The following is a 16,244-nucleotide window of genomic DNA, read 5'->3' as shown; positions in this document are numbered from 1 at the left end:
ACCATAATATCCACATTTTAAACCATCATAGCGCAAACCAGCCGTCATTCCACCAAACCAAATAATAGTCTCATCTGCCATTCCCGCTAAACAAAACAACACACCGGATAACAAATATGGAAGAACTCGCACTCTTAATCCTCGGTGCAGGCTGGACGGCCGAGTTCCTCATCCCCCTGCTCCAATCCCGCAATATCCCATTCGCAGCGACAACCACATCAGGCCGCCCCGTCGCCGGGGTCCCCACCCTCCCTTTCAAGTTCGACCCGGCCGCTCCGGAGCCAGACACGCGCTCCGCCATCGCCGCCCTGCCCCGCGCACGCTACGTCCTCGTCACCTTCCCCCTGGTCGGGAAGGGCCAAAGCAAGCTACTCGTCGAAACCTACCACGAGACGCACCTCGCCGCGGCTGCCGCTGCCACCACAACCGCCGGCAGCCACCAGTTCCGGTTCCTCCAGCTCGGCAGCACGGGCATTTGGCAGCAGCGACCCGGCGCACTCACCCACAGCAGCCGAAACAATGACAATGACAACGACAACGACAACGACAACGACAACAACGACAAGAATAAGAGCCCCTGGTTCACCCGGCACAGCCCCTACCAGACCTCCGACCCCCGCGCCATCGCCGAGGACGAGCTGCTCGCCCTGGGCGGGTGCGTGCTGAACCTCTCGGGGCTGTGGGGCGGCCGGCGCCACCCGCGGCACCTGGTGGGGCGCGTGACGGGCAGCAAGGAGGCGGTCCGGCAGAAGACCAGCATACACCTGATCCACGGGACGGACGTGGCGCGGGCCATCGCGGCGGTCGTCCAGGCCGAGGACGGCAAGTGGGAGCGGGCCGGGAAGGGGCAGCGGTGGATGCTCACGGACGGGTTCGTGTATGACTGGTGGGCGTTGTTGGCGGGGTGGGCGGAGGATGACGAGGGGGGAGCGGGCGGGGAGCCGAGCGAGCAGGCGAGGTGGGTGTGGGAGCTGATGGCGGAGGAAGGGGTGCGTGCGTTGCCGAGGAGGATGGAGACGTTGGGGAGATGCTATGATGTGAGGGAGTTTTGGGAGACGTTTGGGTTGGTGCCTTTGAAGGGTCGGGTGTGACGAACTTATTGCTAGTGTAGAAAAGGGGGCAGGGGGAGGGGAGGAAGGGTTTCAGATGACTCTCTGGGTACGGTTTTAACCTCAGCCGGATCGTTGAAGGACCCAAGACAGCAAGAACTTTAATATTGAAAAATCACATTCCATATCTCAACATGGGTACTCATGGACGGTGCTGAAATAAGACACAAAGGGACTATATAAAAGAAGTAATTATTTGAACATTCTATTTAGGACGGTGATCCGAAGCATGAAAGAAAAAAAGAGAAAAGTCATGCGTCAGCCGCGAATCGAACGCGGGGCCCATCGATGGCAACGATGGATTTTACCACTAAACCACTGACGCTTCGTATGATTGGGTAGTGGATTCCCCGTATTTCTAGTTTATCATCTCTTTTCCAATTTCCCCCAGATAACATATACCATGGTTTTTGGCTGCTGTTTTGGCGGGCGCGTGGATTCAAGTTTGAGCAGTCTAAGCCACATTTGTCGGGGATTCTCAGGTTTGCTGGACTGAGGTGCCGCTTGTGTCTGTCGACTCACTTAGAAGATGCAAAATAAGTCGTTAGACAAAACTCACGCCGGCGGAGGCAATTCAGGTGCACAAGCCCCGCCCCAGCTCAGCCACCTCGCCGGAAGAATGAAGAGCCAGAGATGCAACACTATCTAAGGAGCAATGGCCAGGACGACCCCAGAGCGTCATCCCAGTAACTTCAGTGTGGCCCTCTGATCAGAGGGACCCTGTCATCTGGGGACAGTTCCCACCAACTCACTAGTAAGAGCAAATCTAAATCGGGAGGTTCGTTCGGCTTATTCCATCCGTAGTGAGCCAATCTTGCCGTATTATCTAACGATCTGTCCGACTATCTCTAGGTTTCGGATTCTAGCCATACAAATTACGTAGTTACTAGTAATAAATGAGAAAACTGAAAACGACGGCACCTCGGAGGACATACACAGCTCCTAAAATACTTTTGGATATATATATAAAAATAAAATAAAAAAAAGCAGGAAGAGCACCCATCATCGCCAATTCCTCAACAAATGGCCGGCATCTTCCTTCGGCCGCGAGTTAGAAAACGCCTCTATAACCCAAGTGCCCCCCAAGCCCAGCAACTAGACTGGTATTACCCGTATGCAGCAGACCCGTGTTTATCCAATGTAGACCAGGTGAATGGGCCCAAACCCCCTTACACCTCATCCTAACGATTTCCCAGCATTCAGGTGCTGGAAAGGGGCAATCATCACACAGCAGTATGACACCCCTTAAACCCTCACACTTGGATACCGCAGTGCGGACAGAATGGTGTCGTGACCCCCGTGCCGCATTGGCCACAATATCTCGTCCCCATCTCCATCGGTTCTTTTGAACGAGCCGGAGTCAGGACATGGGCGTTCTGATAAGGCGGAGCGTTCTGATAAGTCGGTGCGGCAGCGGTGGGAGCGATTGGCGCGTTCGCATACGCCAGAGGCTGGTAGGTATACGCGATGGACCTTGCCTCACGAGCGCTGCGCTTCACGCACCAGACGATGAACAGGATCCAGGCGACCAGCTTGCAGATTCCGCCTATGGCGAAGCAGGCGACAGCGCCGTACCACATGCCAAGGTTGCCCACGCTGCTGCAGGAGGAATAATAGCTGCTGTCCACACAGTCGTAGGCGTGGGCTGTCCACCCTCCGAGCAGGCCTCCGCCGATGATGAAGAAGAGGACGGCCGCTAAGAAGAAGGATATCGGCCACCATTTCGAAAATCGGCTACGCGGTGGACTAGCGATGGCGGTTGCGGGTGGCGGGTATGGGTGTGTCATGTTTGGGCCGCTCGTCATTTGGTAAGACATGTTTTTGTTGGGAAAAAGGAGAAAATCCTCAGATATCGAGTATATAAACGGCAAGAAGCGTGGACGGAGAAAGAAAATTGGAAGCCGAAATGTCGGGTTTCCCCTCAGCAGAGAATTGAACAAGGAGAAGACAAAAATCAAGGAGAGCACGCCCGTTGCGTTGATGGGTGAGGATGGGATTGAATCTTATGGCACCTGTCTCAGCGCTCAGCCCAAATCTCCCAAAATAAGCCTAGCTGACTGCTCTCCAAGGTTCGCATTGCGAGGATCTGCCGCTTACTCTGCGGTCGGGTAACATTCCCCCGGCATAGCCACATGCCTTGCAAGCTGGCTGATTGATTGGTTGTCCAGTCAGACGGCAATCTTGTCTGTCCTACGTCGGGCAGTGATAAGCACTCGCAGCCTTTAAGCCACAGCCACACCTCCCTCGTCTTACCCCAACCCTGCACACCTTAAACCAGCCAATCAAACCATGTAACGCAAAATCAGCGCTACCCAGTGTGTTGGGGAGAACCGTTCCATGGACCTGGTCCCCTGTTCAGAGGAAGGTAGTTGCAAGGATGACAACCCGGGGGCTGGATCTGCGCCGGACCTATTTTTTCTTACACTTCAAGTAAGGCAGTCTGGATTAACATTCCTTATATACCTAGGATAAACAGTTCAACACCCTTCTTTTCGCATCAATTGCAGATTCAACTTGTGAGCTATCTTTGCGTGCAGGGTGGTCTCCCTCTGATTAGAAGGAGCTCTATCTGCATATATTGTTTTGACCTTGTCTAGGCTCAAAGAACCGAATTTGTTGTGGTGTTGCCTGGCCTCTCTTGTCTGTCTCTATCTCAACTCTCTCACAATTCCTACAGAATTCCCTATCACAACCCCAGCACCCAAAAGTACGCTCGTTGGTTTCCCGGCGGTTGCGGCACGGCCACTCATGGCTCTTCTCTCGAGTCCGCAAAGAGAGTTTGATTCTAGGCAGGCTCCGTCCGCGTACCCGTCGTCGGCCCAGTCGATAGGGTCGTCACGATCGGAATCAACTCGGCCGCAACCATCCGGCTGGTCCTCTTCCGGAAAGCCCATCTGGCAGTGTATGAAGAATGGGTCCACGACGTTGTAGACACAGGCTGGATGTCTGAAGACGTACCAGCTGCACATCGGCCGGTGCTAGTGATAACGGCGTCAGGAAAGGCATTAGCTTGCTGTTGCTGGAGGGACTCAAGGTATTGAGTTCTTCTGTTATGTAGAACTGAAAGACTTGGACGGTAGTAAAACCTAAAGGCAGAACGAAGGGAAGTTTAAAACCCTGAAACGTCCAAGAACCATGGCGCGTAACGGGCCTCAAGGTACAAGCGGCTGGGATCCCACCCCGTTCTTGAGCGAGCCTGACGCCCAGACACACCTACGCGTAGACACCGGGTAGAGAACCCGTAAGAAGTCGTACTTCGCAGATACTAGTGGATTAGACCAGGTTTGAGACAAGGTGAGACATTGTATATGTAAAAAAAAGGCCGGTCATCCGTATTAGTAAAAACCAATCAAAGCTTTATTATGTGGACAACAATGGAATAAACCAATTGCCACCTACCGTTTCTGGAAAGATCTCTATCTGGAGTTGAGAGACCTCGGCATTTGTCGTCAGCTACTTGGGCCGCCGATAACAGGGGCATGGAACCTTATTCTTTGATCTTGAGCATCTCTCAACAGCGTGGTCGTTTGTGATCCAGTCAACGAATGACCAAGTTCTCGCAATAGAGTCTCCAACACGTTGCAAATGGAAGTTATTGGAACTCCGTCTCTTTGTATCACGGGCCATATGTGGAGATAGTCGCCGTCGCTGATGGGCGCTCTAAGTATCGTAGATGTGTATATATATGCCTCTCTATACACAGGTACGAACATAATTTTCCATCTCAACAAAATACGCCCCGACTGAACTCTTTCTGGCAGTGTATGCTCGTCGCCAGCGTCTTGAGCCATCCTGACTCAATGGACCCGCATTCTTCCGATTCCTCCCAAGAGTCAGTGGTTAAACACCATAACCGTCATGGGCACTCACAGAAACTGCGTCAGACCTGGAGCAAAGTAGTCCGACTTTTTCTTGGACGCGAAAAGAGCGCTACGCGCCCTCAGCACGACACCCTTGATTCCACTGGGAAACATACAGCTGAGTTGGATCAGTCTAACTCCGTCATTCAAGCTCGCTGCCAGGCCGACGACGGCGGAGGTGCCCCATCTGATACTTCAGTGGTTGTAGTTGTTTTCATATCACAGAGTCCCCCTCTCCCAAGCTGCAGCCGCTGATTTTGCCCATAGTACTCTTGTACCGACCTCAAAGATGACTGCCAAAACAAGAAATTCTGGAGGATCCCCGTTAGCAGCGTCAAGAATCAACTTGTTGCTGCACCGCGGATGACACGGAAGCTTCTCAGCCTACCGAACGCTCGCCGGGATTACCCTCACCGACATTACCCTCACCGACATATCGGGCATGAGCATCGAGATGGGGCATACCAGCTGCGGGCTAAGCGGCCTTGGGTCGAGTTTCCAATTCTGGCCTCGCCGCCCGACCGCTGTTGGACGCCTCGCGAACAACCCGGCCCTGTTCGAGCGGTCTACAACGATGATAACCGCGAGGTTTTCGACGTCATCTACCATAATCCGAAGAAAGAGCAGCGCAAGGGCGCTAAGGGCAAACCGTTCGACATGGCAAATTACCGAGGTAGCGCTAAGATGTCTGATCCTGTTCAACAACAAGGCATTCCGGCTCAGGTGGAATGCGGGGTGCGCAGCGCATAACTCATGCAGCGCATAACTCATGTAGCGGGAGCAAATCAAGGGCATGCTGTGGACATGGACTGAAGGAGAAGGGCGGTGGGCCTGGCCTGCAACTTTTGGATTGAACAGCTGCAAAGATTTGCGAATTCTTTTTTTTTTTTTTTTTTTGGGTTGGGGGGGGGGGGGGGGTTGGGGAGGTTTCTGTAATGCACAACACCATCTCCAGCGACGTAAATTTAGCTGGTCCAGTTAGGCCGTGCTATACCGCCACCCTGTCATTCATCTCAGTCTAGGGTCGATGTTGGAGTTTGGTAGTCGGAATGGAGATACACTGAAGAGTCTTGTTTGTTTGGCAACTTTTAGCTAAGTGGGGCAGCTGGACAGGTGGGGCGTAAGGCGACTGATAGTTGGTCAAAGCTCCTTCGCGTCTCTCTTTCTGCAGCGGTGGGACGCGGCGAAATTTGTAGGGGAAGCTTCGTCGCAATCCCATCACCAACCTCACCACCATTTTCTACACGATCCCGCAGCACAAGCTTCCAACTCCATTATCGGTCCAACGTACGCTCCCGAGTATTGTGATGTCGCCGAGAGATTAAACCTGCAACGACGTGACCTGCCTCCCGCCGATCCCGCCTCACTCAGGGCCATGCAGGCCATTCCGAGAACTCGGCGCACGCCGCAAAACACACAGCACACGTACGCCGCGTCGTTCTCGGTCTCGCAGTTTTGATATACAATTCGGCTAACCTATCGCTGAATCCGATGCCATAGATACTCTCTCAGTTGCCGGATATACGATGTTAAGATATACCCTGTTCAATCGCCCCAGGGAGCGACCATCATCATATACGGCCAGGAAAATGGCATCTCAGTTGTCTGGCGCGGTGGCCGGAGGTTGAAACCCCAGAAACAGCCCATCAAGGAGAAACGGAATGGTGCGAACTCTGAAGATGCCGTTATGGTTATCGATTCGGACGACGAGTCACCCGCAGCCGCCGCCACTCCTTTCGTCGACAAGCCTGAATTTGACGACAATCCCACCGCTAGCAGCTCCTCTATCCCCGAGATCGTCCAGTCTCTGGACCTTGCGCTAGGAACCGCGGCTCTACATGTCGCTGCACTACCAATGCCGTCATGCGCGGCCGAGGAGGCCTCTTGGAACGGTGCGGACATTCTGAAGACTAAGATCGTCATCGCAGTAACGTGTGCAAATACGGATGCGTACTTGGTCACGCTCCCATTGACGCCTCCTTCCCACGAGAGCAAGGCGAGGCCGGCGCTACGTCAGAGCCTCTTAGCGGGCAATGCGGGTACGGGCGTGTGGGGAGAGACGCTCACCCTGCTTGCTGGCCAAAGCCGTCCTTGCAGCGGCCTTGCCATCACGCTGGTAAAGCAAAAGCCGGGCTCCCGGAGCAGATCGTTAGATCGCGCTGCAGCCCAGGCAGTACCAGTTACCCGCGCCATCGTCGCCGCGCACTCGAGGGAAGCAAGCGGCACGCTGCGTCTCTGGGATGTCACCCTAGACGCAAAACCCGGCACCACGAGCCGAGTAGAGCCGTTTCAGACCGAATACCTTCCTTCCCCCTTGACGAGCATCTCCTTCAATCCATCCCACGTCACCCAGCTCCTTACAGTTGCCTCACCGCATGCCGTCCGCATCTACGACTATGCGGCTGCGTCGCTTCCTTCCGATGACACCTCCGAAGGCCCGTTCCCTACGCAAGGTTCCTGGTTGCTGTCCCTCTACCCCCCGTTTACCCGCGGGCCGCCCATGTCAACCGCGCGGAAACCGATCGTGGCATCCGAATGGGTCGCACACGGGCGTGCTGTCCTGACGCTCCTCGCGGACGGTCAATGGGGCATCTGGGATATCGACGGTGTCAGTCCTTCAGCGACGTCCAGCGGCCTCTTTGGCAAGGCAAACGCCGGCCTGCGTGGCTCAGCTATCACATCTTTCTGCGTGTCTGGGCATCTCGAAGGGACGAGTCCACTCCGTAACCCTGCGACCCAGAAGTTGCCCGCAGCGCCAGGGTCGGGGGGTGACTTTGTTCCCATGACGCCACACACCAGACGCGATGCTATTACCTCTGCCATTACCGGTGGGTCGGAAAAGCTGGCAGCTGTTCGCGGCGGCATCGCAGTCGCACAGCTCTCAGCGCAAGGAACTGGCCCCGGAGAAGAGAGCGCGGTTCTGTGGCTGGGCGGCGCCGACCCCATCGTCTCTGTTATCCCGGTGATATCTCGATTTTGGGATTCTCAGCTTCGCCGTGCCGTTGGCGGCGGCGTCAATCTCTGGAGCGGAGCGCAGCCGACGCGCATGATACGTCTGACGGATCTCGCGACAGGACTCCTCGGCGAGCGGTGCACCGGCGCGGCCGCCATCCCCAAAATCAACCGCAGCAGCGCGGCCACGACATCTAACTCGCCACCGGCGAAGGAGAGCGGCTCCAGTTTCACCGAGGGCCTCCCTATCGAGGTCCTCCTTCAAGGCGAAAGCCGCGTCGTTATCGTACACGAGAGCGAGGATGCCACCTCGCTCACGACCCGCCTTCTCGGCACCCGCAGGAGGTCGCGTCCAGATCTTGGCTCGACCAAGGCCATCCTGGCTTATCCGCGTCCCGAGCAGCCCAATAGCGTGGCCTTCAATCTCAGCATTGCGCAGCGTCCAGGCAGAGGGGTTGGCGGAGTCTTCCGGCCGCGCGCACGACCCCCGGTCAAGGGCTTGTTTGACCAGCCCTCGGACGTTCTCCCTTCGACCGAAGCTCACGATGAGTCTCAGTCAGCGCCTTCCAGCCAACAAGGCCTCGTGTTCATCAACGATCTCAGCTACGCTGCCGACCAGCCCGACGACGAATTCGAGGCTGCCGGCCGCGACATTGAGCAGGAACTGATGGATATCATGGAGATCGACCGTGAGCTGGAGCAATTGGAGAGTGAGCGCGAGCGGGGAACGAAGAGGGTCTTCTTTGAGGAGGGCTAGGTTCCCAGCTTAAAGATGGGCGAGAGGGAGCTGCGAAAGGAAGGGGAAGACGCGGGATATTCTCCACTTGGGTGTAAGCGGCCCGGTGGACTACTGAGGGAGGCGCTACAGCGTTGCAAGGCGCGCCGCGTCATGGTGGGGAACTCGCCTTGATTGCCGCGCGACGCTGGGTCTGCTTTTGTCTCAACATTACGACGGGTGACAAGAGGCTGATGAGGTTGTAGGATACCCAACGGGGCTCTAACGCCAGATACCACGATTGTCAGGACCATGGAAATGAAGCATTTTGACCATAGCTGAGGAGCATTGCCTCTTCGCAAGTCCCCGCATCCCTCTTCTACGCATCACTCACTCGATTGTCCGCACGGCTTGGTGGAGCACAAGGCGAGATCCATCCTTGATCCAGCTCTGTATTCCGAGCGGTACATTAAGCACGGGGCCTACTCCCTTTGCTGAACGCGTTGGGTCTAGCCCCGCCGGCACCTCTTGAGCTACTGCTGAGGCAGCAAAGCTAAATCACATTTGACCAAATGTTCTGCCTCGGCCTCGCTCCGTCTACCTGCTGTCCTCCGGACGGAATGTAGACGGGAAGCCAAGAAGTCGGGGGGCCGTGGTGTCGGTACATTTTCTTTGCCCGAGACCACTTGACAGTCTCAGACCAGTCTGTGGTTTGCACTCACTGCAACGTGTGATGCTGAATGTCCATTCCGTGATGTGGTCTCCGAAAGGACCAATTCGAATTCTGTCGTTAAAAGACCATGCTCCGTAGCGAAGACTCGTCCCCGTAGAGTCGTCGACTTTATCATACATCCAACCCCCTGCCTCCGTTCCATGATACACATGATCTCGGTTGTATCAAAGGCCTTTCTGCCTCTGCTCCCACCACCCCATCCATCACAAAGAGTTTTTTGGTTTTGTTTTTAACTTAAAAATTAAGCAAGTTTTTCCTTGGCCTCCTCCTTCGCCTCCTTCGCCTTGCCCTGCACCTCGGCCGCCGCCCCCTTGGCCTTACCCTCTACCTCTCCCGCCATCCCTTTCGCCTTGCCCGCCACCTCGCTGGCCTTGCCTGCCGCTTCTCCCCGCAGCTCGGCCGCCTTGCCCGTCGCCTTGCCCGAGCTGACGTCTGCCGTGGCTTCCTTGAGCTTGCTGGCTACCGCGGCTGTATTGGTTGTCGACCGGGTCGCTCTGGTTAGCATGCCGCACATTATACAACTTTTTTTTTTTTTTTTTTTTTTTTTTTTTTACTTTGTGACACGATGGGGATGGAACCGGGGGCGGGGATGCGGGATAACTCACAGCCAATGTCGATGCCGTCGACGAGCTTGTCGCTGACCTTGCGGTCGACCGTCTTGAGTGTGTCCTTGGCCGAGTCGACGGCCGATTTTTGGAGCGGGGTGGACGAGGAGAAGGCGGCGCGCGGAAGGATCGAGGTGGTGGTTGTCGTCGTCGCCAGGCGGCGCGCGGCGAGGGCGGTTCGCTCCGTGATGAAAGACATTGTTGTGTTGTTGGGCTGTGTAAATGTTGCGATTTGTTTTACTTGATGGTTGTTGTTGCTGCTGCTGCTACTGCTCCTGCTGCTACTGCTCCTGCTGCTACTGCTGCTTGAGAGGTGGGAATTGGAATTTATTCCGGGTTCTTGACGAGCACACCGGGCTTGGACTGTAATGAATTGGAGGTCAAAGTCAAGTCTCTTGGAGGTTTTTGGTGGCTTTAAAACGGTGTACAGCTTTTTGAGATCATCAGCAGAGTGGTGATGATGTCATAGCTCGGTGATTGTCCTGGCGGGCTGGTGCTGCAGCGACGTTTGCATGGCGGCCTGCCAATGACGTGCCTTGGTGGGGTTTCTGAAAGACCAGAAGATTGACATGTGGTTGTCTGCATTGCTGAAACGGGTTTTGGAGACCATCGAGGCAGGTTTGCAGAATATCTTTTACGTTGTCTGCCGGCGGTTCCGGCAAGGGGTCACAATCGAGGAGATAAATGATAAAAAACATCCAGGCTCAGCACTTAGATTTGCATTAGCAACTCGCCATCACATCAAAACATTATAGCTTTAATTCTTGGCTTTACTATAGTAAACCGTGTATGTAGCAGAGCATGTAACTCATTGATGAACCTGTTCAAAGATCACTTAGAGCCACACGGCCGATCAACACCAACCAAGCGGATGATGTCCCGCTCCTCCACGGCACGATTCGTATCCATGATCGTAGTGTACAGCGCGCCCCATTCTACTCAGGCCTGCCAGCTCTGAACCGGCCGCACTAGGGGCCAGCCAGATCAATGGCCGCACGAAACAAAGGCGCCGCCATTCCGGCCCATCAAACATGGCACTAACCGCGGCCTCCTCACCTGCCCTTGAACACGGGCTTCCTCTTCTCCGCAAAGGCCCTCAGCGCCTCATCCCTATCCTCGGTCCTCACGACACGCTCATACATGTTGTTCTCCACCGCCTCCCTCGGCTCCTCGACAGCCCTCAGCGCCGCCCGGACGGCGACCGGCCCTCCCTCGGAGATCTCGCTCGCCAGCCGGACGGCCTCGCTCAGCGCCGAGCGCCGCGCCAGGTCCATGACCATCTTGTCCCGCTCCTTCTCCTCCAGCGCCTGCCACTCCTTGGCCTGCTCCTCGCTCTCGGGCGCGATCTCGACCAGCCGGTCGGCGAGGCCGAGGAAGTAGGCCTCGGGGGCCGACACCCGGCGGCCCGTGAGGATCATGTCCCGCGCGCGCGGGATTCCGATCAGCGCCGGGAGGCGGTAGGTGCCGCCCGCGCCGGGGATGATGCCCAGGCGCGTCTCGGGGAGGCCGACGATCGCGTTGGACGTCAGGACGCGGAAGTGCGTGGCCAGCGCGAGCTCGAGGCCGCCGCCGAGGGCGATGGAGGAAATGGCCGAGATCGTGGGCACGGGGAGGGAGGAGAGGGAGGTTAGAGTCGTGCGGAGGTTGAGGAGGAAGGCGGCGGTGCTGGAGCGGGTGGGCCGGTAAGCATCAAGCGGGACGACGTGCGCTCGACTCCGAGTGGGAGCAAAGGGACTTACTCCTCCTGCGTAAACGTCTTGCGCTCCTTGAGGTCTGCGCCGGCGCAAAAGGCCGTGTTGAGAGCCGAGGCGATGATCAGTGCCCTGGTCGGGCCCTTCTGGTCGTCACCTGCGATGCCGCCGAACCGCTTGTTCCATGACGGTGTGGGGAGCTCCTCGCCCGTCGCGGCATCATACTGCGCGTGCACGGCGTCAATCTCGTCGCGCAGAGACGACAGCAAGGCGCGCGAGATGGCATTGCGCGCTGCCGGGCGATTGAGCTCGAGGATGCGGATGTGGCCCGAGTTGGGCGCGGGCAGGTCCGTGACTCGGATCAAAGGGCCAGCGTTCGTCTCAGTTGAGTACCACGCACGAGGGACGGCCAATCGGCCAAATCGCGGGGCAATTGACGCATTAAGCGCCAGAGAAAATCTAGGAGGCATATTGAATGGTGATGGCCCCGGTGATGCGGTCTTGCAATCGGCGGCGGGAGTTGAACTGGAAAGTCGCAAATGCTGCTGATGCGGGATGACGTCCTTGATGGTCCGGCTAACGTCGGCAGCGAGCTCAATTTTGTTCGTTGCTCTGCCGACCCCGCCCCTGAGCAGTTCAGAGGCAGCTCCTTTTGATGGAAGGCCACATATTCAAGTATACTGGAAGTGGTTACATACCACATTATTCGTGGCCATCACAGTGTAAGTCCTTGGAAACTAATTCCATATCTAGAATTGGGTTTCATCTGCCCAGGCCTTCAGAATTCACTAACGGTCTGGATTCGGGAACCGGGAGCGTTTCTCAGCTATCACGCCGTTTTGCTCAGTGTATAAGAAAGAAAGAAAGAAAGAAAGAAAGAAAGAAAGAAACCAAGAAAGTGGCGTGCTCGATACATCTTAATTTCGAATATTGGACCTCGGACCTTGGGCTAGAGGCTGTCCACTCCCATCACAGCAGCCATTGCTGGTATAACACTTGATGGGAGCAGGTTGTGTTTCTCCCCGAACCAGAATGCTTAATCCGATTCGGCATCTCAATTCAGCGTCCCTGACTCTCACCGCTCCTCGCCATTAGCAACAATTCCCGCAAAGAAACGACAGCAGCAGCGCTGGAGCCAAATTCATGGCGAAAACCACTTGCCCCCACCCCTTGTTTCTTCATCCCGCATGCAGAGCACCCCAAAAAAAGAGATCGTCCCAAGAACACCGATAACCCCGCACGCGAGAATGGGCGTTCCGACCCCTAAACCGCTAGCGTAATGTTCCTCCGGGCCGGGACCAAGTTAGAAACCCCTGCCGAAGGATGCGGGAAACGCTTGGCCGGCGCCAGCCCCCCCAAAAGCAGCGGCCCGTTTCATAACCATTCTCCCAATTCCCACTTCAATAAGAGACTATTGCATGCCATGAGAGATGATAGAAGAAACAAGGCAGAAATAGTCGCATAGGCAATAATGCAAATTTCATCTATCTCTTCCCTCCCTTGCAAAAGAAAAGAACGCCCCCAAAGATGCCCCGCGGCGCATCTCGATCTTCTACCCCAGCAAGGAATTGCAGAGCCATCGCGCTAAGCATAAGTGATCGGCAAAGTTGTATTTCCCAAAAGCTTGCGGAGATACTGGGAGCGCAAAAGCAGCGAAGAAAAAAAGGAGAGCATGCGCGAAATGCGGGACAATCCCGGGTATACTTGCAATAGGATCTACTGACCGCAGATCATCGTTCGCCTGGTCCGCCGGAAACAAAACCCACACGTCCAAACATCACCAAAAAGAATATCGCGCATGGTGGAATAGAATCGGATTGTAGCATCAAACCTTTGCCTGTTTTATACCGAGTAGAGCCCTTCTCTCCGTTTGTCTCCTGGAATCCCCTGCCGTCTCCCTCGAAATCCTCAACCTTATCCAGAACCCATTTACACAGAGCCTCAGAGCCTAGTGAAAACCCCCTGTTCTGGCCCAAACCGAACCCATGCCCAAACCCTGCTGTTTCTTGGGGAAAAAAACCGCATGCTGAGGATAGAACGCCCGTCATGGAAGCGGGCAAGACTCTGGTTCGCCATCATCACCAGGCGTCGAAGCAATAAAAGCCGGCACCGGAAGAATCGGAATACTTTTTCGAAGCAGCGCTCATCGAGATAAAAGACGGGACCTGTCCCCACAGGTATTTTGTGCGACTCGTCTCAAAAGGAAGGCCGGTCCCGGACGTGATGATGGCGTCCAGTCGGGGCCTATGATATTGGTGTTAAATGGTAGTAGGTAGCAAAAGAGAGGACAGCGTAGTCAGCCCGGCGCATCGTCCCAAGGGTCACAACCCAAATCCGTGCCCCGACATGCCCGCCGAGCCGTACAACGAAAAAAAGACCCCGGGTAGGCTCGTCGCGTGATCGACCCACCGCCAGTGACAAGACTGTAGAATATCCCGTCCCCGCCCCCCAACGCCGATGATGCTGATGTCAAAGTAAAATACAGGCGAGTCGTTTGTCGTCATCACTGGGGGGCTGCTCATGCATTGGTGACCTGCCATAGGCGTTAATTCGTGCCTCGGCTCGCTTTCCCAGAACGGCTTTAACTTACGCGAAGGATCCTCCTGGAGTAGTCTTGGTTGTCGGCGATGCTGCCGTCGCTCATTCTCCTGTGGGCCATCACCGGATCCATCCGGGAGTCCGTCATGGACAGGCCACCACTGCTGCCTGGCGGCTTGCCGATGAAAGCATTAACGGCGGCATTGCGGCGATGCTCCTCCTCGATTTCCTGGTTCCTCTTCTTGCGCATGTACAGGAACCCGCCGGCAAGGACGCCTACGAACACGACGACGCCGACCACAACACCCGCTACGATACCGGCCACGTTGGTACCGCCGCTCGTCGATTCCTCTTGGGGAGTCTCGGTTACGATGATTGTACTTGCGGGTGCTGTCGGGGATGGGGTTGATGCAGGCGCGGTAGTCGAGGTCGTTTCATTCTCCTCGTCACCACCGAGATACTCGACCTTCAGCGCCAGGCCGGTGTTGTAAATCGTCCAAAAGTCGATGCCGCCGCCTAGCCAACCCCCAGTTAGCGATAATCCTCCCAGGAGTTAAAGAGAAACCTTGCGACACTCACATGCGTGCTCTCCGAAACCTGTGCAGCCAACATTGCACTCATCAGGGTCGACCTCGTCTCTCTTGGGTGGATATGTCTGGCCGCACCAACACTGATTCCCGCTCGTAGTACCGCCTACGGGAAAGCCCTGCGCGCGGCAGATGTCGTTGCCACAGGAGCCGATGCTGTTCCATTGGATGACCGTCTGGAACTTCAGATCGCCCGATGACTTGAAGCATCCTTGTACGGTGGAACCCGAAAGTGTCGGCGGTGTCTTTGGTTGCTGCACGGGAATCACCGCGGGATCCTGACGCTCAAGGAGGCTCGCTTCCCAGATTCGCTCGGGCAGGGCATCCGCGGCGGCAAGGAGTGCCGCGGCGAGCAAACTCATCGACTTCATCGTGGATTTAACTATAACGGCTCGATTGTTAGGGGTCGAATGGGGCTTGGAGATCCGAAAGATGGCGCTGGTGACTTCGGCTTGTTATGCGGCCTCGCGTCGGCGATAACCTGTCGGTCGGCGATGTCCGCGTCGGGTGAGGGCTTGTATTGCTGACCAGAGGCCTACAGGACCTGCCAAATGGGTCTCTAGGGCCAAAGGTGAAAGGAGAAATGAGCAAAGGGGCGTTAAATGAACCCCAAGAAATCGAAGCGAAAAAAATGGTTAACGAGTGATGGTGGTCGGAGTGTTTTTCGATTATTTTTTCCTTTGCTTGCCTGGTCTGCGTCTCCCTTTCTCAGCGGACCGGCGACTGTCGAGAGGACATTTGCCTTGGCTCTCGCAGCGACGTGGAGGGCAGGGATGCAGAGTGAAGAGGGAGGAGAGAATATCCTCGACGTAGAACAAGGTGGAGTGACGATGGAGAGACAAACGCACACGAGGGCTCAAAGGAGTGACTGGTGGAAAGGAACGACAGATGGTTTTGTTGCAGAGTCGAGAGAATTGGCGAGGAGAGAAACGCTGGAACCCACCAGAGTCTGGTCCCGCGAGCCACAAGGGGAAGCGAAACGAAATTGCGCTGGGCCTCGGGATGACGCCGGGGACGTACCTGCATGTCGGCCCCTGTCATTCGGCTGTTCCTGACCACCAGAAAGCAAGGCAGCCCCTGGCAGGGTCCCGCTTTGGGGATAGCTCGCTGGGGCATTCACACGGATCGAGCAGCCAATCAAGACACGTACGCGCCGCCATTCCTCGACTCGCGGCCCATCATTGGCCTGGAGCAGCGCGTTCACCCGGTGGAGCGAGATGGGCCTTGGGAGAGCTGCCCACGCACAAATTTCAGGGGCGGCATCCGCCCGCCGATCTTTTGGGAGGGAAAGAATGTGCTTGTTAGCACACTGCCACCCATGCTAAGATTTGTCCATGTCTCTCACGGTTGCAGATATCGGTGCATATCAGGAACGATCGCGCCAGATATTTCGGCAAGGGAGGTGTTAAATTAAGCAAAATGTCGAACACACGCAACCAGGTCATTAAGGTTGT

The 16,244-nt window shown here is 55.9% G+C and overlaps 6 protein-coding genes and 1 non-coding gene across 7 annotated transcripts; 2 read left to right on the top strand and 5 right to left on the bottom strand.

The window, feature by feature from the left end:
- Positions 1 to 116: 116 nt before the first annotated feature.
- Positions 117 to 1,091, top strand: MFIFM68171_08068 (NAD(P)-binding domain-containing protein; the record flags this gene model as incomplete). The annotated part of the gene is made up of 1 exon (XM_071063488.1): positions 117 to 1,091. One exon carries the CDS (start codon positions 117 to 119, stop codon positions 1,089 to 1,091), a length of 975 nt encoding a protein of 324 aa, XP_070919589.1.
- A 272-nt stretch (positions 1,092 to 1,363) lies between these two features.
- Positions 1,364 to 1,434, bottom strand: MFIFM68171_t111. Its single transcript has one exon. It is a non-coding gene; the product is annotated as a tRNA-Gly (tRNA).
- Positions 1,435 to 2,362: 928 nt separating this feature from the next.
- On the bottom strand, positions 2,363 to 2,926 carry MFIFM68171_08067 (Zinc-ribbon domain-containing protein; the record flags this gene model as incomplete). Its single annotated transcript, XM_071063487.1, has 1 exon — positions 2,363 to 2,926. One exon carries the CDS (start codon positions 2,924 to 2,926, stop codon positions 2,363 to 2,365), a length of 564 nt encoding a protein of 187 aa, XP_070919588.1.
- Positions 2,927 to 6,344: 3,418 nt separating this feature from the next.
- On the top strand, positions 6,345 to 8,678 carry NUP37 (Nucleoporin Nup37; the record flags this gene model as incomplete). Its single annotated transcript, XM_071063486.1, has 2 exons — positions 6,345 to 6,394; positions 6,470 to 8,678. The coding sequence occupies 2 exons, from the start codon at positions 6,345 to 6,347 to the stop codon at positions 8,676 to 8,678; spliced, it is 2,259 nt and encodes a 752-aa protein (XP_070919587.1).
- Positions 8,679 to 9,610: 932 nt separating this feature from the next.
- MFIFM68171_08065 (uncharacterized protein) lies at positions 9,611 to 10,173 on the bottom strand (the record flags this gene model as incomplete). Its single annotated transcript, XM_071063485.1, has 2 exons — positions 9,611 to 9,837; positions 9,975 to 10,173. 2 exons carry the CDS (start codon positions 10,171 to 10,173, stop codon positions 9,611 to 9,613), a joined length of 426 nt encoding a protein of 141 aa, XP_070919586.1.
- An 853-nt stretch (positions 10,174 to 11,026) lies between these two features.
- MFIFM68171_08064 (Enoyl-CoA isomerase/hydratase fer4) lies at positions 11,027 to 12,135 on the bottom strand (the record flags this gene model as incomplete). Its single annotated transcript, XM_071063484.1, has 2 exons — positions 11,027 to 11,639; positions 11,714 to 12,135. 2 exons carry the CDS (start codon positions 12,133 to 12,135, stop codon positions 11,027 to 11,029), a joined length of 1,035 nt encoding a protein of 344 aa, XP_070919585.1.
- Positions 12,136 to 14,246: 2,111 nt separating this feature from the next.
- MFIFM68171_08063 (Cell wall integrity and stress response component 1) lies at positions 14,247 to 15,161 on the bottom strand (the record flags this gene model as incomplete). The annotated part of the gene is made up of 2 exons (XM_071063483.1): positions 14,247 to 14,719; positions 14,783 to 15,161. 2 exons carry the CDS (start codon positions 15,159 to 15,161, stop codon positions 14,247 to 14,249), a joined length of 852 nt encoding a protein of 283 aa, XP_070919584.1.
- Between the last annotated feature and the right edge of the window lie 1,083 nt (positions 15,162 to 16,244).

Source organism: Madurella fahalii (assembly GCF_045866475.1).
Source record: "Madurella fahalii IFM 68171 DNA, scaffold_4, whole genome shotgun sequence".
Classification (NCBI taxonomy): domain Eukaryota; kingdom Fungi; phylum Ascomycota; class Sordariomycetes; order Sordariales; genus Madurella; species Madurella fahalii.
The sequence above is the reverse complement of the archived record's forward strand: the minus strand, read 5'-3'. Positions and strand labels throughout refer to the sequence as shown.